The 22,041-nt window shown below is 44.7% G+C and overlaps 1 protein-coding gene across 3 annotated transcripts in view; it reads right to left on the reverse strand.

Annotated features, from left to right (window-relative positions):
* Positions 1-22,041, reverse strand: part of SEMA4A (semaphorin 4A) — a 283,525-nt gene that overhangs the window by 15,602 nt on the left and 245,882 nt on the right. For all 3 annotated transcript variants that reach the window (XM_085638559.1, XM_085638558.1, XM_085638557.1), the window contains exon 12: positions 3,597-3,712. In XM_085638559.1, the coding sequence (XP_085494685.1) occupies positions 3,597-3,712 (116 nt within the window). The remainder of the gene's footprint in view (positions 1-3,596; positions 3,713-22,041) is intronic.

Consider the following 22,041-nt stretch of genomic DNA (forward strand, 5'->3'; position numbering starts at 1 on the left):
TCGAAAACACGTAGAGAATGCTGTTCATTAAACTAATTTATGCAACTTTCTCTTCTCTGAAAGGATTGAGCCGCACTTCTCACGGAGATTTCGTTTTATTGAAATTAATGAACGCTGCCGATTACTGATGCATTTCGGTCAACCATAAACCTTTTTCAAAGGATAGTCATGGCATCAACAGGCTTTACAATGCACCAACAGCACGACTGCGTTTATTTCAAATTTTCGCCCACTGGTGGGTGCCATGATGGACTGTGCACTCAAGCATGCTGGAACTTGTGGTGCCTTCTTAGCCTGCAATTATTACCCTTCGGTGGGTGATGCTGGTATGTTTTACTTTAATTGTTCTTTATTCACCACGGCTCCCTCGCACTTCAATCCACAGTGCTGGAGTCCATGCCAAAGTTCAATACATATATTATTTACCAGTGATCAAGGGCTTACCACCCGAAACGCGTTTGGTGATTTGAGGAGTCACAAGAGCAGCTGGTTTGCCACCGCCACGGATGTAAGTGCGGTAACTCTTCGTTGTGTGACATCACCTCAGGGGGCAACCCGTTCTGTTTGATGTTATGCGGCTGGCTAGCGATAGCAGATCCTAGTATTTGATATCACGAGCACCTTGTGGAATCGAGGAGGCCTCATCTTTGGGAGATATTGGTGTCAAGGCATCTGCACCCTGTGCACTTCCAAATTTGTAACGGGGGCATGTGTCACCCACTGGGTGTATTTTGGAAACTCTGGGGTCTTTGCAACTCAAGGACTGCATCTACCACAATGCTGTGCTTGCTAACGCCCACTGAGGCGGGGACTTTAACACCAAATAAAATGAGTTTCCCAACGTAGCTGCTGCCTCTGCGTCTCAGTCATTAACGGTGATCAAGGGCTTACCGCTCAAAACGCTTTTGATGATTTGAGGAAAGTGACAAGAACAGCTAGTTTGCCACCGCCAGGGCTGTAAGTGCGGTAACTCAAAAAATGGCTTACACTATTGTCTCTTACATAGGAAGAAAATGGGAAAGAAATAAATGCTCACCGCAACTCACTCCTAGACTGGGGGTAAGCTGACTTTCACTTTTCTTTCCTTTCCACTGTACTGCTACAACAACCCTTCCAGCAGCCCAAGGAGGCATGTGGTACATGGACAAGTTACGTAAGAAGCTGGAACTTATATGTGATGGTGGGCAACTCTGTGATCCAGTTTGAACGATATGCAGGACAGCAGAGATGGACAATTCTCTGTGCCATATATTACTTGTCTTAGTTATTAATTTTGGCTAAAATGTCCTTGATAATTAGTGCAGTGTACAGTGAGTGCCTTGCTGGACCTGTTTACTTTTCATTGCTGGTCATCTTGTCACATAGCAGATAATTCTTCTGCAATTAAATTCTTGAGTGGAATTCAGAGTATGGCTGTAAGGTGAAGGCAGCTGTTGCAGGTCATTGAGAACCTATAAGGTTTCTATATGTACCTCCTAATCCTATGGTGGACACATATTTATTTGTGATCTCTACAAGTGCTTTAGTGGCATAACTGTACATAGGGACACAAAAAGGACTCCTGTGTACATACCATGCTACCAATGCATCTAGAAATGAAAGACTGTTCTACCGAGAAACTATTTTCACATATGGTTGTACTTACTGTCTTGGGTGATCACTCTTTTTTATGTAATAACTATATAATATTGAAAGTTCACGTTTGTTCAGTGGATGAATTGCTGAAGTTGGCTTTCAGGATTACCTGATAGGAATTCTTTGATGGCGGAATTCAAGAGTTACAAGAACTGTGGCGTCCACATGCTTCCTTATAAACTGATAGGAGCAGGGATTTAAGTCAAGTGTTGCTGAATACAGGGTCTAAGTATATTAGGTTCCTCCTGCTCAATAGACTTCTTAAATGGTATAAAACTGGAGCAGGGCAATCATATTGACTGGGTGTTTGGGAGATGCTGTCAAATGGGGATCCAATTTATGGCTATTTGCCATACAGATTTTATGTGACTGCTAATATCATAACCATGTCATTCTAATGGACAATTAGTGACTTTAGACCAGGGATCTTCAACCTTGCCTGAAACAATAACTACTGATATCGGATATGCCCCCACTGGATGCTCCTGTGTACTTCTTATCTTTGTGCTTACATGGTCTGCATTCTTGGGTCCCAGGGCTGCCCTCAGGTTCTCAGTTCTTTCAGTTTTTCAGATTGCTTAGCCAAGTTTAAGTTTGCTTACTCTTGATCATTGTTGCCGTATGGACACTCATTGTTGGCATTGATCTGGGGAATGTATTGTCCTGACACACTTCCCTTCCACAGGGACTAAAAACCGAACAATTGAAGCCTGGGTTATTTATGCACCATGCCTATTTTCCATGTTGCACCATCATCTAACCCTATCTTACTGTGATGTTGCTTATTGAGATCTTTATTGTCCTGTATGTCAATATAAATGACATTATTTGTCGGTGTTTTGATCACTGTTGAATCGAACTGAAAATGCCACTAAAGAAATATGTTTTAAAAAGTAAAAGCTAGAGATGCTGATGTTTAATGAAAATCATCCTGAGCTACTAATATTAGAGTTGTAACAGTGACCATGTTAGGCAATTACATTTGTTGTCACCATATGCGAGATTACCAGCAGTGATCACCTCAGTGCATCAGGCGTGACGGCCTGCAGTAATATAAAAGAATGCTTTGACAGTTCGAAAAGCCTTTACATTAGTAGTACATACCAGCCATAGCTGCAATGCTCCTGTCACCAAGGTAATAATATTAGTAATAAGCCCCCAAGCCACATGCATTATCACTCACCTCAGCTTAAAATAATTTTTGGAAATTCAACAATTTTTTTTCTCCTAAAATCAGCTTATTTGTTCAGAAAATACATAAATTTCCATTTCTAATGCACAACTTTAAATTTTGGTATACATATATTACTTTCAAACAAGCAAAAGCATCTAATTTATACGGCCGGGATGCACACAGATGAGCTACTCACAAATTGCTGGACAGCTACCAGTAGCTCATGAGCTACTCATTGGAGAAGCCTCCTTTAGACTAACCAGTTAGAGATGTGTGATAAATACTGTTTGGGTTAACATAGTTTTCACTCTAATCTTATTTTTAATCACCAAGGTATTTATTATAATGATGATAATAAAGACTCATAGGTTATGCAGAAGATTGAAAATTACTATAAAATATCAATGTGCATGTGCACTGAATCTTTGGGTGTATTCAGGGCATTTTCTATCGTTAGTTTTAGGACAGGTTTGTCTGATTCTAACCGCCCCTACGGCACATAGGCATAGCTCAGTGGGAGGGGGTGGAGAAACACCTGTCAGTTTATCTATTCACCACAAAGGTAATAGGTTACTTTCTGAGCTTCGGAAACCTACTAGGTGTGATCTTCAAATGTTTGTGGTACTCACAACACTACTACCCCTGCGACTCTAAAATAGAGCACTTCTACTGAACAATTACAACTCTATGGCATTGCTGGTAGGAGGGACCGCACATTATAGCATAAATATATGGTTGTGAGCATGCTGTCTGCATGCTAATTCTGTACATATGCAATATATTATACCTTATCAGCTGAAAGCAGAAGATTCTTCACAGGTTCAGGCTTCTGGAAGAGCTGTATTTCTTCAATGATGTGCGACGTCCTCCCTATAAGAACAGCTTTATGCAGGAACCCTTTGTCTATTGGGAAAAGACAGGTACATCATGCATGTGTATATATCAATGCCAAAGCAGTAAAAATAAATGTCTTTCCAATCATGCTACCAATATGTTGTGAAGTTTGAGATGGGCTGCTTTGCGATGGCTCTCGCACCGTGGATGTCGGTGATTTTCCTTTGTTATTGATCTATATGAAAGTAACACATTATGTGCTCATGGAGGTGGACAGATGTACTCCAGAAGAATCTGTTTGTGAAAACAACTGAATTCAAGCTGAATTAAAATACAAAAGATGGATGACAAATTTTGATTTCAAATTAGTGCTTGTTTTATGTGATGGCTCGGAGCAGCCACTAGGTAAAACACAGTAGGAGTCCTTCCAACGGTGGGAAGAAGCCACTATCTTTATTCTAAAGCAGTATTCTTAGACTAAGCACTTTCCACTGTAGCGCGTCATACATTTGGAGATTGTCTCATGCGTGGAGTACTTCTGAGTGTGTAGTTGGAACTTTTATTTTAATATACACTGCTTATGACACCGCATATTACATCACCGATGACATCTAAAATCTATGGCTGTGCAAGTTATACTTAGGCCAGTTTTGTATAACTGGTGATTATCAGTGTTCTTTGTATTTAAAATTGCAGGTTTTTTTTTTATTAGAAGGCCTACTTATAACTCTAATTTCACCCTAAGTTGTTTCAGGAATATCTATCTATCTAGACATCTTATCTATCTTATCAAACATAAATATATAAATATATATATATATATTCACTGAAAAAAACCATAGGTTTCAGGCACGTTATAGTTAGAAATTAGCATTTAAAAAACCTTAGAAGTTATAGTTCGTTGGACATTTCACTCGTACAAAACCAGTCAAATTCCCCCGTTATAGTTAGTTCGGCTAACTATAACTCGCGCCCCCGCAATGCACTGCTGATGATGTCACATATTACATCACTCACGACATGGTCAGTGACCTCACTGATGACATCTCAAATGGCATCACTGATGACATCACTGATGACATCATCCAGTGAGTGTGTGTTTCTGTAAAGTTGAAATATGTTTAATATATATAGGGAAAGACATATTGAAGAATGAGTGGGTGTATAAGTGTCTGAATGGTTGATTTAGTAGGTGCGTGACTGTCTCTATAAGTGAGTGATTAAATGTATCTTACTGAATGCATGGGTTACTGACTAAACTGTGTGAACGTCTGTATCCGTCTGTCTGTTGGTGTGTAAGCGGCTGCATGGGTTTGTCAATACCTACATGAGTGTCTATATGAGTTATTGATTGGTTGTCTGACTATCTGTATCGGTGCCTGAGTGTTTGTGTGGGTGGGGTGTCTGTGACTGTGCATAGATGTGTGAGTGGGTGATTCACTGGGTGCATGGTTTCAAGAGTACATCTGTGATGGATGGTATGGGTGGGTGAGTGTGTATATGGTGTGTTAGTGAGTGAATGTATATCTCAGTAATACATGTGTAAGCAACTACATATGTGAAAGGCAGTATATATGTGTGTTAGAGTATATAAATCGCTATAAGTGAGAGTAGCTGTATGGATGAATGTGTGCTTGTATCAGTGATTCTATAAGAGCGTAAGAATGTGCTAGTATTTGTATGAGTAAGTGTGTATAACTGTATAGGTGAGTAAATTGGAGTGTGATTAATTATTTGCATGACTGACTAGGTGTGTGAGTACCTCTATGGATGAGTGGTGGTGTGTGAGTATTTATATAGATGTATGAGTGCATATGATAGTCCTGTACTGAGTGACCATAAGTATGAGTGATTGTACGGGTGAGTGAGTGGATGTGTGTGTGGACCTAAGAATCAGTGAGTGGGTATGTAGTTATTGGTGTTGGAGTGTCATTGGTTTTGAGAATGGCCGTCTGTAATTTAGAGTGGGTGTATCAAAGGTTCTATTAGGGTGTGAGAATCAATTTATCACATGGATGATGTCATCAGTGATGTCATTTGAGATGTCATCAGTGATGTCACTGACCATGTCATGAGTGATGTAATATGTGATGTCATCAGCAGTGCATTGGGGGGGGCGCGAGTTATAGTTAGCGGAACTAACTATAACGGGGGAATTTCACTGGTTTTGTACGAGTGAAATGTCCAACTAACTATAACTTTCCCTAAAACCTATGGTGTTTTTCAGTGAATTTCTAAGGTTTTTTAAATGTTAATTTCTAACTATAACGTGCCTGAAACCTATGGTTTTTTCAGTGAATTTCAAAGGTGTTTTCAATGCTAATTCCTAACTATAACGCACCTGAAACCTATGGTTTTTTCAGTGAATTTCAAAGGTTTTTTAAATGCTAATTCCTAACTATAACATATCTGAAACCTATGGTTTTTTCAGTGAATTTCAATGGTTTTTTAAATGATAATTTTTAAATATATTAATTGTTATATTTAGTTTTTTGATACTGTATTTTTTTTAAATTACATTACATATTTTTAATATAAATTGAATTTTTTTTAAAAAAAAATACTGAAACTTATATTGTTTATTTTAATTTTATATTTTTTTAAATATATATATCATTTTTTTAATTGTTTTTTTTCCATTTTTTTTTAAGTCGCACACCCAACACGAGAGGACTCGTGCACCCAACGCGCTGGAAGTCATGCACCCAACACGTAGGAGTCGCGCACCCAGCGCGTGCACACCGGGGGGCCGCGCTGAGCGCCGCGCTGGGTGCACGACTCCTAATTTGCCCGTACAAAAAAATTAGCACCTATCACTAATTTCTATTCTCTCCGGGGACCCCATCCCCCAGGGCCTATATACAACGTTGGGGACCGTGGGGGGAGCTCCAATGCCCCCACGGTCCCAGCCGGCTCCCCCCGTCCTTCGGGAGCCGGCATTGCTTTTCCACATGGGGAGCTGCTAACATGCAGCTCCCCGTGTGGAAAAGCAATATGGTTTGCATTTTGAAAGAGAGAGCAGGTTTCCTGCTCTCTCTTTCAAAATCCAAACCAAGTTTGCTATGACAGGGCGGGAGCCTCGGCTCATGCCCTGCCATAGCAAACAGCAGTGTCCAGGGGTTGGGCACCCCGAGACACTGCAGGAGCCGGCCCTGGGGGTTTGCGGTCCCCAGGGCCATCGATGGCTCCAGGAGGGGGGCCATTTGAAAAATGGTGTAAATCCGTTCAGTAGTTTTTGAGAAATTAAGAAATAAAGATAGTGATATCTATGGGCGCGGAGGATCCACGCACCCTCCAGATCACGAGCTTCATGCTAATTGGCTGTCAACACTCCAAACCAGGAAGTGTTGGCAGCCATCTTGAGCCTCGGTAGAACCGAGGCACAAGAAAAGAGAAAAACAAACGCGCAAAACACTAAAAGGGGGCAGGGTAGAAACACCCTGACCCCCTAGGCCTGCTCAGGGGGTCCCTCAAGGACCCCCAGGGCCCCCCAATTTTTTAAATTTTTTTTTAAATCGCGGGATGCGCGGAAGATCCGCGGATCCGGCCGCGAAAAAAAAAAACGAAGCTCCCGCGCTTCGTTATTATTTTGCCCCTGGGTGGGCCGAATCCCTGGGGCAATCTTTATATTGTAATGGGGGGCCCAAAGGGACCCCCAGCCCCGGGGACCGCCACCCCCCCCGGGATTTTCAAAAATATTTGCAGGGGGGGCTCAGTAAAATAGGAAAAGAAGGGGGGCCACACAGCCCCCCCCCCCTTCTTAAGAAAATAAATAATAAAAAAAAAGAACGGCATCGTGCCGGAGGTCCCGCCCTCTCCCTACAGCACTCTGCACTTGCTGACCATGTCATGAGTGATGTAATATGTGACGTCATGAGCAGTTCATTGCGGGCGCGCGAGTTATAGTTAGCTGAACTAACTATAACGGGGGAATTTCACTGGTCTTGTACGAGTAAAATGTCCAACTAACTGGAACGCCCCGGAAACCTATGTTTTTTTCAGTGAATATATATATATATATGTATATATATAAACCACACTCCTCTCGTAACAAAAGGACACGACGCTGTGTCTTTGACAATTCCAACCAGGGTTTATTCAGTGGCTCTTGTCGGACGCGTTTCGCCTGAACCAGCAGGCTTGTTCACCAACAAAGTTTTGTCAAACAACTTCCACCATTTATGCTGTGCACGTGATACGATCATGTGAGGACTACAAATTGAGTGTAACAGAAAACAGACTCGTAGTTTTTACCTATTTCAATTAATAAAGCGATCACAGGGTGCAACTTTGAGTAAAGTATACCACATTCACATTGATCCACATTATTTGATCTCTATTAACGAATATATTGTAACATATTTATACACTTGTTTTTATATAAACCACGGTCCATTTTCTAAAAAAAGCGCCATGCAGCCAGTGGCAAATGCCGTAAAGAGACCAATAACCTATTACGGTTTGCCACATTCTTTTGACACTTTACTAAAATTCAGCCCCAGTGGGCATACCTCATTTTTCTGGCTAATCTTGTCTAATTCAGCCCCAGTGGGCATACCTGATTCTTATGGCTTGTCTGATTCCTAGATACCTCACATGAATCAAAATTAAAGTGATATAACACATTTCATCAATTCCTCCTTAACAAAACTAATAATCCAAACATTTATAAATATGCTATTCATAAATAAATAAAAACGGAAAATCCAGAAAGGGTGTAGCAAGCTCTCCAAAGGACCTATAAATGTGTATATAAATCTTCTTCAATATTCAGGCCCATTGGTGCTTTACTATTCAGTTCCACAATATAACGTGATTCTAATTTTCTTAAAGCTCTCTGTCTGTCACCACCTCTCACATTGGGGGCGATCGCATCAATGACAAAGTACGATAAGCCTGTCACATTACTATCATGGCAATTTGCGAAGTGGCGTGCTACCGGGTATGTTTTATCCACATTCTTGATGGCTCTTAGATGCTGCAATATTCTTTTATGGACAGGCAGAATTGTGCTGCCCACGTACCGGAGATGGCATGGGTAACTCAGCACGTAGACGGCAAACTCCGTTTTACAGTCGAACTGCCCTCTGATGTTTTTTTCAATTTGTGAGCAGCCTGTTGTGAACTTCTTGGTGTTCACACCATGTTGGCATGCCTTGCACTTCACGCATCTCAGGAAACCATCTTGTCGTTTTAACCATGAAGTTTTGAGGGGTTGTTTGCACGATTTCGGTGCCATATTGCTGACCAACATTTGTTTAAATGATTTGGCTCGTCTAAACGTGATTAGGGGTTTGTTTGACACAATTTTTCCTAAAATGGGGTCATTGCGTATCAAATGCCAATGTTTCGACAAAATGTTACGAACTTGCCCATGTTGCTTGTTATATGAAGTCACCAATCTACATTCATTAAAATCTAGTGATTGCTTCTTTTTGCGTTTATTTGTTTCCGAAGGCTCAAATAAAACTTCTTCTCTTGTTTTACATTTGACCTTATGGATTGCACTCTGAATACATTCTGCTCCATACCCTCTAGATTTAAAACGGGAGCATAAGGTCTGGAGTTCTGTTTCCCTCGTATCCACTTCGCTACAATTACGCAATGTTCTAAGACACTCCCCATAGGGGATGCTCTTAATAAGATTACTGGGATGGAAACTTGTTGCATGTAGCAACGTGTTTCCTGCCGTTGGTTTCCGAAATATCCGTGTCTGTAGATGGCCATTCTTCACATAAACTGTGAGGTCTAAAAAATTTACTTCCTTTTTACTGATGGTGCTAGTAAATTTAAGATTAAGATTGTTCGTCTGAAGCTTCTTGACAAAATCATTGGCTGATGTTTCTGTTCCCCTCCAAATAATAAACAAATCATCAATAAAACGACTCCAATGGAGAATATTGTTGTCCCATTCGACATGACCCTGTTGACGGACCACCTGCTCCTCCCACCAGCCCATGTGTAGATTGGCATAACTGGGGGCGAAGCAGGTGCCCATCGCAGTGCCACAGAGTTGGTGGAACAATTCCCCATTGAAGAGAAAGAAATTGTTCTTCAGGCAATATTCTACCATAGAGCATAACATTTGACTATGAGCCCATAGTGAAATAGGTCTTGTTCCTAGATAGTATTTTATGGCATTTAAACCATCTTGATGTTTTATACTCGTATAGAGTGTGGTGACATCAATCGTCATTAGCAACATGTCATTTTCCCATGGTACATCATAGATGCTTTTTAGGAAATCACCTGTGTCTTGAATAAATGACGGGAGTAATTTCACCATGGGACATAAAAATGAGTCGACAAATCTAGACGTATTCTCCAAGCCACTGCCAATGGCCGAAATAATCGGTCTTCCTGGGGGATTATTGAGATCTTTGTGTACTTTTGGTATGAGATAAAAGACTGGGGTCACTGGATTTTTGATCTCTAAATATCGGAATTCGTCATGTGATAATAGCCCTTGATCGTACCACTGCTGTAATTTGGTATTAAACACTGAAATGCTATCCTGCATTATATTCGGTGAAATTCTTGCATAGTTATTTCTATTATTTAGTTGTTTATATGCTTCATCAAGGTATTTCTGCCTACCCCACAAGACTACATTGCCGCCCTTATCAGCATTCTGAACAATACAATCGTTATTTAAAGATAGTTTCTTAATAAGATCCATGCAATTTTTTTGTTGCTGTGACCATTTTTTATGCACGGAACCTGTACATTTCTCCAAATTCTTTAAATCATTAGTCACCAATTCGTGAAAAATGTCCACTGAATCCTTAGCAGTAGTGGGAATAAATTTAGACCGAGGTCTAAAACCTGTCGATACACTTTCTCCGATCACCAAACCCTGTTCTGATGCAGTTGATTCCGCATGTTGGAATGGTATTTCTCCAATGTCTGCCTGTTCAAGCTCCTCTTCATTGCCCATTTGTCCTAATTCCAATATTAAGTTCATGTCGTTGACCTGTAAGTTCTGGATATCATTCTGGAGCCCTATGCCTCTTTGAACTGCTGGTACTTTATATTTGTTAGGATACATTGCGAAATGTTTTTTTAATTTCAACATTCTGGTGTACTTGAATGTGTCAATTCTGGTGGAAACATAATTAAATTCCGCAGGAGGGCAAAATGACAGACCAAGTTGGAGTGTTTCTTCTTCTTTGGCTGATAATGGAATTGTGGTTAGATTAATGACTGCAGTGGTATTTGTGGAGAGGATTGGATCATCTACTTTCTCTTGTTCTTCCCACTGGTTGCGCCGCTGTTTGGCCCCTTTGCGCCTTTGTTTCCTCTGCCTCTTCCCCTTCCTGGTCCTGCATAGCTGGTTGCAGTTCTTGGGCGGAGATTGAATCTCCGCTCTTCTTGTAAAAAACCGAATTCATCTAATACTGAGGGGATTTGGTTGTTAGTGGCAGTACTGGGGCCCTCATCTGCGGAAGTCTCAATTTCGGAGCTTAATAAGCTGCCAAGTTCTGTCTGCGCTCCTCCTATTTGTTGCATTCCGGGATTCATTTTTTGTCTACGAACGTTTTCAAATTTCTTGGCAAATGTGTATATTTGTCCTCGTTCATAGTCGCCCTTGTCTCTCAAGAATTTAGTTGCTTTTCTCTCTTTGATTGAGGCTTCTAATTTTTGCAGACGATCTGTCATATCTTTTTTATATTTTTTGATCACATCTTGATCCTCTTCTTTTTCCAACATCTCCGTAATTTGGCCAATTTCTTCCAGTATCTTGGTTCTATCAATATCAGCGTATTTAATTAAAATGGCAAGCATTTTACGTGAGGACTCTTGATTATTGTCAGCCCATTCGCGTAACATATTGGGGTTGGGATCCTCATAGGTCGGGGCTACCAAGATTCGCAAGCCCCTCGGAATTCTCTTGACTTCTAAGTAGCGTTGTAAAGATTTTGCTTCCCACCACTTCGACATTTCGCTGCGTTTTAATTTCTCCAGTCTTTTAAGTCTGACTAGCACATCAGATACCTTGTCATTGGGCGTTGTACTGGCTGAGCTTCCCGCACCTTTCTTTGCGACCCGTTGGTTGTCGTCAAAGATCGATAGAGCTGCCTCTTCCCTTTCTTTCATTTCCGTAGCCGACATCATAAACCCTCTATTTGTTTTCGTCAAGAACCGCCAGCTGCTGCTCTCCAAACAGGAAGCTGCTATTGCAATCGAATGCTGGCTTCCCCGCTTCCCCTCACGCCCACTCGATGTAGCTCACCTGAGAAACGGAGTTTCCGCGGGTCCTCCGACTCACCGGACCACCGTGACTCACTCCGGTTGCTTGTGTCGAGAAATTCTTTGTGCGTTCTCTTGCGTGAGGGGGGGCGGCGGCAACAAAATCCTTTGCCACGCTGCTTAGAACAGCCACCGCAAACTCCAAATCAGCGGGTGCGTCGTCAGGCGGACCTCCAAGCTCGGTCCGCTAAATATAAACCACACTCCTCTCGTAACAAAAGGACACGACGCTGTGTCTTTGTATATATATATATATATTTATGCCACAAGGAATCGTCTCACAAGCTGCACACCATCGAAGCGCAAGAGACGAACACGGACCCAAGTAAGTGCAAGTTGATTTTAATCAGACCTGATTTTAAAATACATTGTTGTTTTCGTAAAACAGCGAGCAGGGGCCACAGACATAAATAGATCAAAAATCCATACCAATTTGGGCATAATGCAGGAACGCCATATATCGTGGGTGCGACTGATGGCTAAAATGGAACTCGTGTGTATTTCACGAGAGCGAGACAGTTTGAAAAACATGTAACAACAAAAATGCTGAATCTCGTCACGAGAGAATGTGTATGCAAAATACAAGAACACCAAAATTAATACTTGGGTTGCAGAGTGAGCCTAGCAATGTTGTATTGTATTTTGCTTAGCTATAAACAAGTCCCCGCAATTATCTGGTTAAATCCGATATCACTTTACTCAATATTGTCCCAGAATGAAATGACCACTGTATTAACTGGGGCCTCCTGAATCGGACTATGATCAAAAAAAGTGCTTGTGCTAATGTGTTTTAAAAAAAGTTGTGGAGGAGGGGCAACGGTGAAGGAAGACAAAAAACAGAAGGAGACGAAAAAAGGATCTCCAATTTCATCACATCTACAGGTTCTGGAGGAACATAGATTGGTTTAAACTGACAAGAAGCAACTCGTAGACAGATTAGCAGCCGATGTAAGATTCAGAGCCATGTGAAGAAATCTTCACTGGAATTTAATCCGTTCGGCACCTTGGAGTCTAGCTCCAAAATGTACCGTGTCTCCAGTTTTCTAAGAAGGGCTTCCCGGTCCCCACCACGTCTAAGTGGTGGCACTGAATCAATAACGAAGTAGCTCAAATATTGTAGGCTGCTGTTGTGTTTCTCTCTGAAGTGCCTTGCTACTGGATAAGATGCGTCGTGATTAGTGATAGCCCTCATGTGCTGGAGTATACGTTTGTGAACCTGCAATTTGGTGCTACCAATATATTGCAGGCCACACGTACACTCCAGCACATAGACTGCAAAGTCTGTCCTGCATGCGAGCTTCTTAGTGATTTTACAGGGGGTGTTGCAAAACGGAGAGGCATAGGTTGTAGTACATTTGGTAAACCCCTTACTAGCTTGTAGCCAGTTGCTTGTGTTACCACCTATTTCGGGACTACTTTTTACCAACATGTTGCTCATTGATCGAGCCTTCCGAAATGTGATGGCAGGGGCATTTGACACATTGCTACCAATTACCGGGTCATAGCGAATAAGAGACCAGTTCTTCTTGAAAATTCTGCGCAAGGTGTGTTGTTGGCGACTGTATGTCAAGATCAGTCTGGGTGCATCCCCTTGAGTGGATGCTGGACTGGAAGAAACAACAGAATTGGGGTCTACAGATTTTGAACACAAAATTTGATCTCTAGCCAGAGATCTAGTGCTGCTCATGGCCTTGTCAATGACTGTTGGAGAATAACCCCTTGCTAGGAACCTTAGTTTACTTTGTTCCTGAGCTGCCAAACAATGTTCATCAGTGCTGCAAATATGTCTTATGCGCAACATCTCCCCGTTGGGGATGCTGCGTATAAGGTGTTCTGGATGATGACTGCTAGCGTGCAACACTGTGTTGCCCGCAGTTTCTTTACGAAACAGTTTAGTATGAAGTTTCCCATTGAATATAAAAACTTCTACATCCAAAAAGTTGACATGGGTTTGACTGATCTGGGCTGTAAACTGCAGGTTGAGCTGGTTAACATTGATGGCCTGAATAAAGTTAGAGGCTGCTAATTCTGACCCCTTCCAAACTACAAATAGATCATCTATGTAGCGATGCCAGGCAATGATGTTATTGGCCATGACACCGCTAAAATCTTTATGGAGGACTTGCTCTTCCCACATGCCCATGTGTAGGCACGCATAACTTGGGGAAAAGCAAGCCCCCATAGCCACGCCTCTTAACTGTTGGAACACAACATTCTGAAATAAGAAAAAGTTGTTATTGAGGCATATAGTGATCATAGACAAAATCATTTTGCAGTGGTCCATCATGTACAAGGGCTCTGTTCTCAGGAAATGTTCCACCGCTTTAATCCCATCTTGATGGTGTATGCTGGTGTAGAGGGAGGTTATGTCAAGGGTAATCAACCAGTACTCATCCTGCCATTCTATGTCATTGATTTTCCTCAGGAAGTCATTGGTGTCTTGTATGTAAGAGGGCAGTCTCTTCACATACTTTTGTAGAAAAAAGTCAATGTAAAGTGAGGTCTTTTCCAAAATACTGCCTCTGGCCGAAATATTTGGCCTGCCTGGAGGTTTGACAATGTTCTTATGTATTTTGGGGATGAGATAAAAGACCGGCATGATGGGATGATTCACTTTCAAAAATTTGTATTCCTCTGTACTGAGAAGGCCCGCACTTTTCCAAGCCAATAGTTTATTGTAGAAATCGCCCCAAGCTGCTTTTACCAATTTCCACTCACTTCTTTTGTAGCACAACCTGTCATTTAAATGCAACAAAGCCTCTTCTACATACAACTGACGTGGCCATAAAACAACATTTCCTCCCTTGTCTGATTGACGGACAATCACGTTATCATTGCTTTGGATCTTTTTCATCAATTGCCCATATCCATGGTTGCAATGTTGTTGTGTCTGCCGGGCACATTTGACAGATTTGTGTAGAGATTTTAACTGACAGGTTACCATTTCATTGTATATTTCTATATTGTCATGGACCATGATGGGATTGAACGTGGATTTCGGTTTGAAGGGTGTTGTGCCTGGTTTGTTGGTAATCAGAGCAAGCACCCCTTGCGAGGGGTCCTCCACTCGGCCTTCCTCGTGTAGCTGATGAAGATCACGTAAGAGGTTGAAATCCCCCACGGTCCCAACTGGGGGACTAGATGAAACAGCAGGGGTTTCACTTGCGTTGTATTTGTTCCACCTTTGTTCATCTCAAAGAACTTGCGAAGCTTCAACTTCCGTATAAATTTATAAACATCTATGCGAGTCTGTGCATAGTTGAAGTTATCAGCTGGACAAAATGAAAGACCGAGGGCAAGGATCTTTTCTTCATTAGTACTCAATTGCATGTTGGTGAGGTTGATAATAGTGAGGGGTTTGGTGGCAGCATTCATTGCTTGCGATTCCAACGCTTCTGACCTCTCCTGTTGTTCTGTGGTCTGTAACCGCTGCTGGATTTTGCGGTGTTGTCTTCGTTCCCTTCGCTTGATGTTGTTTCTCTTGCCACCCTTGTGTTCTGCACGCGTGGCCTTAAGGTTTGTCGTCTGTCCTGACGAAGACAATCCACCTCTTGCGCCAGTGTAAACCGTGTAAACCCCAATTCCTTCTTGACAGGAGTTTGCTCATTTTCAGATTCGCTCCCTGGAATCGAACTGAGATCAGAAATAGAGGAAGAAGATTGCAACACGGTCTTACTCGCTGTGGGGTGAGAAGTTGTGGGAAACTGGCACACTTTCTGTTTCAAAGGGACGAATTTCTTTGCGAATGTGAATACTTGACCATTTTGGTAGTCAAGTTTGTCCCTTTGAAATTTAAAAGCTTTACGCTTCTTAATCGAATCCTCTTCTTTGGCTAAACGGATAAGCATCTCCTCACGATACCTCTTCTCCAAATCGGAGGAACCAAGCTTGTTGATTTGATCGTTCAGTTCTTCTATGATGGTTTGGACTTTCGAACGATCGCTTTCCGCATATTTAACCAGGATTCTCAATAAATTGCACTCCGCCCAATCCACCAACATCTGAGGGTCCGGATTCTCGTAGCTGGGTGCCAGCATTATTCGTAACCCTCGCGGTACGCGTCCCACTTCCAGATAGCGTGACAGGGAACGATGCTCCCACCATTTTGAGGTCTCAGTTCGCATAGCCTTCTCCAGCTTCCTAAACAGTTCTTTTATGTCTGTATTGCCCACCCTGGGGACCTCATGAGAACTAGTAGATTCAGTTGCAACAACTGGTGAATCATCAAACATTTCCGTTGCCGCCTCCTCACGGCTTCTTGCATCGCTGGCGGCCATGGCGCTACGGTTTTGGGATTTTCTGTAACTAATAAATTCACTCTTACTGAACAGCGCAGCTATGTTTTTTTCAGTGAATGTGCGCATAGTGAAAAACCAGAAAAAAAAATAAAAAATAAATACATAACTTAGCATTTAAAAAACCGTACAAATTCACTGAAAAAACCATAGGTTTCACACACGTTATAGTTAGGAATTATCATTTACAAAACCTTGCAAATTCACTTAAAAAACCATAGGTTTCACACATGTTATAGTTAGCTGTACATTTCACTCGTAAAAAACCAATGAAATTCCACGTTATAGTTAGATCAGGTAACTATAACTTGCGCGACCGCAATCCACAATGTGTAATTTCAGATGTCATCATTGATGTCATGAGTGATGTCACTGACCATGTCATGAGTGATGTACTATGTGACGTCATCAGCAGTTTATTGTGGGCGCGCAAGTTATAGTTACCTGATCTAACTATAACGTGGAATTTCATTGGTTTTTTACGAGTGAAATGTATAGCTAACTATAACATGTATGAAACCTATGGTTTTTTAAGTGAATTTGCAAGGTTTTGTAAATGATAATTCCTAACTATAACGTGTGTGAAACCTATGGTTTTTTCAGTGAATATATATATATATATATATATATATATTTATATATATATATGCAATACTAATGATGCAAAATAAATTAGAAATGAGTTCATGAATGGTTCTGATGGTTCCAGAATGCAGTGTTGTTGGAAACCGGGCAACCGGGTCAGCAGTCACCAGGTTACCAAGCACAATGGTAGCTTGGCTCGAGCGGTCGGGGGTCAGGCACCGTGCTAAGCGTACGTCACACCCTCACAATAACCATGCGTTCATCCGTTCCAAAAACGACACTACACCGTAAAAATTATGAAAGAAAGTAGCTTGTCTTTATCTTTTTCTCTTAGTTGCAGGTTTCATGAAAATAAATACAATACAATACAATAAGGTTTTCCTCAAAAGAGCAGGTCAAATAAATAATATCACAGTGGGGTTTCAATAAATAGGATCAGGTCATAAATAAACACGGAATAAATATAGGTGCAATAAATACAGAGGGCAATTAAATACTGTCAGACAATAAATACTATGCAGGAATAAATACAGTCAGACCATAGATAAAACGCCTTCAATAAATAATATAAACAATCACTAACAATGGCAAATCAGATCACATTTATGAGGTAGTCTGGTTTTACTATGCCCAGGTACAGCTTGTGGTCATTTGGATGACATGAGGGGTGTCCCACCTAGATTGATCAAGGCTGGGCCTGCACTGAGGTAGAATAAGGGTAACCTAAGGATCTGGCTCTCCCCAAAATACACAACCCCTCACAGAGGTCACTGCACCAGTCTCAGTTCACCCCTGGCACTCCCAGGATGGTTCTAACACCCCTCTAGCCCCTAGAATGGTCTTTTAGGGCTCCACAGGGCCTCAAATGCCCTTTCTACCACTTACTGCCCTTTTCACGATGATCGGCTCCGCTCGGCGCCGGGTCGTCGTCGCTGGACGGCTCCGGTTCGATGTCGCGTCGATCTGTTCCACTTGACGCCGTGTCGATGCCGTCTGGCGGTTCCGGTTCGATGTCGCTGGGCGGCCTCGGTTCGATGTCGCGTCAATCTGCTTTACTTGACGCCGGGTCGGTGCCGTGAGGCGGCTCCGGATCGATGTCGCTGGGCGGCCTTGGCTCGATGTCGTGTTTCGGCGTCACAGGGTCACGGTCTCCCCGCTTCCGGGTGTCTCCGGAGTGCGACCTCCACTCCCGACCTCCGTCGGCTCCACCTCGGGTTCCGGCGACTCCGGATTGCGATCTCCACTCCCGACCTCCTGCGCGCTTCACCTCGACCTCAGGCGACTCCGGAGTGCGATCTCCACTCCCGACCTCCTGCGCACTTCACCTTGGTTTCCGGCGACTCCGGAGGGCGGACTTCACTCCCCCGTCGACGCCTCACCTCGACCTCAGGTGACTTCCTACTCGACCTCCGGTGACTCTCCATGACCTCCGTCGGCGCCCTCTATCGACCTCTGGCGGCTCCGGGTACGACGTCTGCTTTCCGTCAGCGCCGCTTCTCCACCTCGGGCTCCAGGTCTCCAGGCTTCTCGACGTCGGGACTCCAGGAGGGCACTGCTGTACAGGTCAGGAACTTGCTGGTCGTCTTCTTTAAGGCCTCTTCACAATCTTTAGGTCCTTAAGATGGTGTTTCTGGTCTTGGTCCCACACAGGGCTCTAGGCTGGGCTTGGTCAGTAGGGACTAGCATCAAGGGTGGGTTTCTGGACCCCACTCCAAGCACTGGTTTCCACCCCTGCTGCCTCACTCCTTCCTCCTTCTGAATCTCTGTCCTCTCTCCTCTCCAGTCAAGTGCCAACTGCCACACTGAGATGGCCTCCCAACATTCCAAACTGCCTCCAACTGTCACAGGGTTCCAGAATGTTGCAGAAGGTTCTAGAAATCTCCAGTGGGTTCTGATGATGTCACAGGTGGCCTCCATTTTGTGTCACAGGCCCTCAGACAGAAGTTCCAGGGGTAGGGAAAATGGCTCCCTGACCCTGCATCAACACTAAAAAGTCTGGTGGTTCCCAAAAAGGAAAAATTCATAACAGGGTTTGAGGCAAAAGTGGGACAAAATAAATAATGATGAGGAGGGACCACCCAAAGGGCTGACAGGTCTAACACGCGTCCCCCCCAGCTGAAAGTGGGGAGAGCTACCCAACCCCTTGGGAGTTCTCATCACTAAGGCGGAAATACCTTGAGAGACCGTCTGCATTGGCGTGGTCCACTCCAGGCCGATGTTCCACCTGAAAGTCCATTCCCTGTAGGGAAATAGACCACCTTAGCAACTTGGGATTCTCCCCCTTCATCTGCATCAGCCAACGAAGGGGTCTGTGGTCGGTCTGAACCAGGAAGTGCGAGCCAAACAGGTATGGCCGCAACTTCTTCAGAGCCCATACCACTGCAAAGGCTTCACGCTCTATTGCACTCCACTTCTGTTCCCTGGGAAGTAGTCTCCGGGATAGGAAGACCACGGGTTGATCCAGACCCTCTTCATTGAGTTGCGATAACACTGCCCCAATGCCATGTTCTGATGCATCCGTCTGGACAATGAACTCCTTGGAAAAATCTGGGGCCCTTAAGACCGGGGCCTCGCACATGGCTTGCTTCAGTTTCACAAAGGCCTGCTGGCAAGCCTCCGTCCAGACTACCCGTCGAGGTTGTTTCTTGGACGTAAGCTCCGTGAGGGGGGCCACAATGGTCCCGTACCCCTTCACGAAGCGGCGGTAATATCCTGTGAGGCCCAGAAAAGCTCGGACCTCAGTCTGAGTCTTGGGGGGTTCCCAGGCCATAATAGCCTCGATTTTCGCCTGGAGGGGTTGCACCGCTCCCCTACCCACCAAGTGTCCAAGGTACACTACCGACCCCTGCCCGATCTGGCATTTACTGGCCTTGATCGTTAACCCAGCTTGTTTCAGGGCCTGGAGAACAGTTTGCAGGTGACGCAAGTGATCCTCCCAGCTGTTACTGAAGACGGCGATGTCGTCCAGATAAGCAGCAGAGAAACTCTCCATTCCGGTGAGGATCTGGTTCACCAGACGCTGAAACGTGGCAGGTGCGTTCTTGAGCCCAAAGGGCATCACGCAGAACTGGTAGTGGCCCTTGGGCGTGGAGAAGGCTGACCTTTCCTTACCTCCATCAGTCAGAGAGATCTGCCAGTACCCGGAAGTAAGGTCAAAGGTACTAAGATATTGGGCAGCTCCCAGCCGGTCAATCAATTCATCCGCCCTTGGGATCGGATGAGCATCAGTCTTGGTTACTGAGTTCAGTCCCCGGTAGTCCACACAGAACCTCAGTTCCGGTTGGGCCCCCGGTGGTGCAGCTTTTGGTACTAGTACCACCGGACTGGACCAGGGGCTGCTGGAAGGTTCAATCACTCCTAGCTCCAGCATCTTAGTGACTTCACTGTGAATGCTGGCCTTCACCTTGTCTGTCATCCGGTAGATCTTTGACTTCACAGGTGGGCTGTCCCCTGTGTCCACGTCATGGACGCACAGGTGAGTCCTACCCGGAACAAGGGAGAACAACGAAGAGTACTGCCCCAGGACCTGGCGGCAGTCCTCCTTCTGTTCAGGAGTTAGGGACGGGGAGAGAATCACTCCCTCCACCAACCCATCCTTTTCTTTGAGACGCAAATAAGTCGGGGAGAGGCTCGCTTTCCACGTCCTCTGCTCCGTCAGTCACCATTAACAATATGACTTCGGGCCTCTCATGGTGGGGTTTGAGGCGGTTGGCATGCAGCACCCGTAGGGGCTGACGAGGGGTCTTCAGATCCACCAAGTAGGTAGCCTTACCCTTCTTCTCCAACACCTCAAAGGGTCCTGACCAGCGATCCTGGAGGGCGCTAAGCTCTCCTGGTTCGATCACCCACACCTTCTGGCCAGGCTCCAACTCCACCGGGTGAGCATTGTGGTCATACCACGCCTTCATCACTGCTTGGCTGGCTTCCAAGTTGTCAGAAGCTTGCTTCCACAACTTAGCCATTTGGCTCCGGAAGGCCAGCATGTAGCTCACCACATCCTGGGGAAGCTTTCTGGGAGTTCTTTCCCATCCGTCTCTCACCAGGCTGAGAGGTCCACGCACAGGGTGCCCATACAAAAGCTCGAAGGGGCTGAAGCCCACTCCCTTCTGTGGCACTTCCCTGTAGGAAAACAATAGACAGGGTAGGAGGACGTCCCATTTCCTCCGCAGGCTTTCAGGCAGACTTCTGATCATGCCTTTCAAGGTTTTGTTGAACCTCTCCACCAGACCATTGGTCTGGGGGTGGTAAGGAGTGGTGAACTGGTAGGTCACTCCACACTCCTTCCACATCGCCCGCATGTATGCTGACATGAAGTTGGTCCCCCTGTCGGACACAACTTCCTTGGGAAAACCCACTCGGGTAAAGATTCCCATCAGGGCCCTAGCCACAACAGGTGCAGTAATGGTCCTCAGAGGTATGGCCTCTGGGTACCGTGTGGCATGATCCACCAGAACCAGGATAAACCTGTGACCAGCTGTAGTAGGTGGATCTAACGGACCCACAATGTCGATGCCCACCCTTTCAAAGGGGGTGCTAACGACAGGAAGTGGTTCCAGGGGAGCTTTAAGCTTCACCCCTGTTTTCCCACTGGCTTGACAAGACACACACGTCCGGCAGTAGGTGTCGGACGACACTTTCATCTGAGGCCAATAAAAGTGGGGGACAAGACGGGCAAAGGTCTTGTCTTGCCCCAGGTGTCCTGCCAAGGGGATTTCATGAGCCAACTCCAGAAGGAAGGCTCGGTAACGTTGAGGGACAACCAAGGCCCGTGACGATCCGTGCATGGGTGCCTTGGGTTCACTGTAGAGGAGGCCATCCTCCCAGTAAATATTATAGTTCCCCTCCACGTTCCCTGCTGCCTGGGCTTCGGCCTGTCGCCTCAGCCCCTCAAGGGTAGGACACTCCTTCTGGCCCTTGCAGAATTCCTCCCTGGTCGGCCCTCCCTCCACGTGCCACTCGGCCGGGATGGGTAGGTTCTCCAGTTTGGTAACATCCCCCTCCGCGGACTCCTGGTCCACCTCCTCCGGTGGCCTATCCGTCACACGGGGCGCGGATGCCGAGGCAGGCTCCTCCTGCCTTCGGTTCTTCCCTTGATCGGCAGCCGGCGGTGCCTTTGTTCCAGGCTCCCGCCTAAATGAACTCCCCCTCCGGGTAGTCGCGGACCTTGTGCTGACACAGGCCCAGTCAGGTGTACCCAGCATCTCAGCATGAGTGCGGTATTCCACCTCCTTCCAAGCATTGTGCTCCATGTCATTCCCCAGCAGACAA

This window comes from Triturus cristatus, chromosome 12 (genome assembly GCF_964204655.1).
Source record: "Triturus cristatus chromosome 12, aTriCri1.1, whole genome shotgun sequence".
NCBI lineage: Eukaryota > Metazoa > Chordata > Amphibia > Caudata > Salamandridae > Triturus > Triturus cristatus.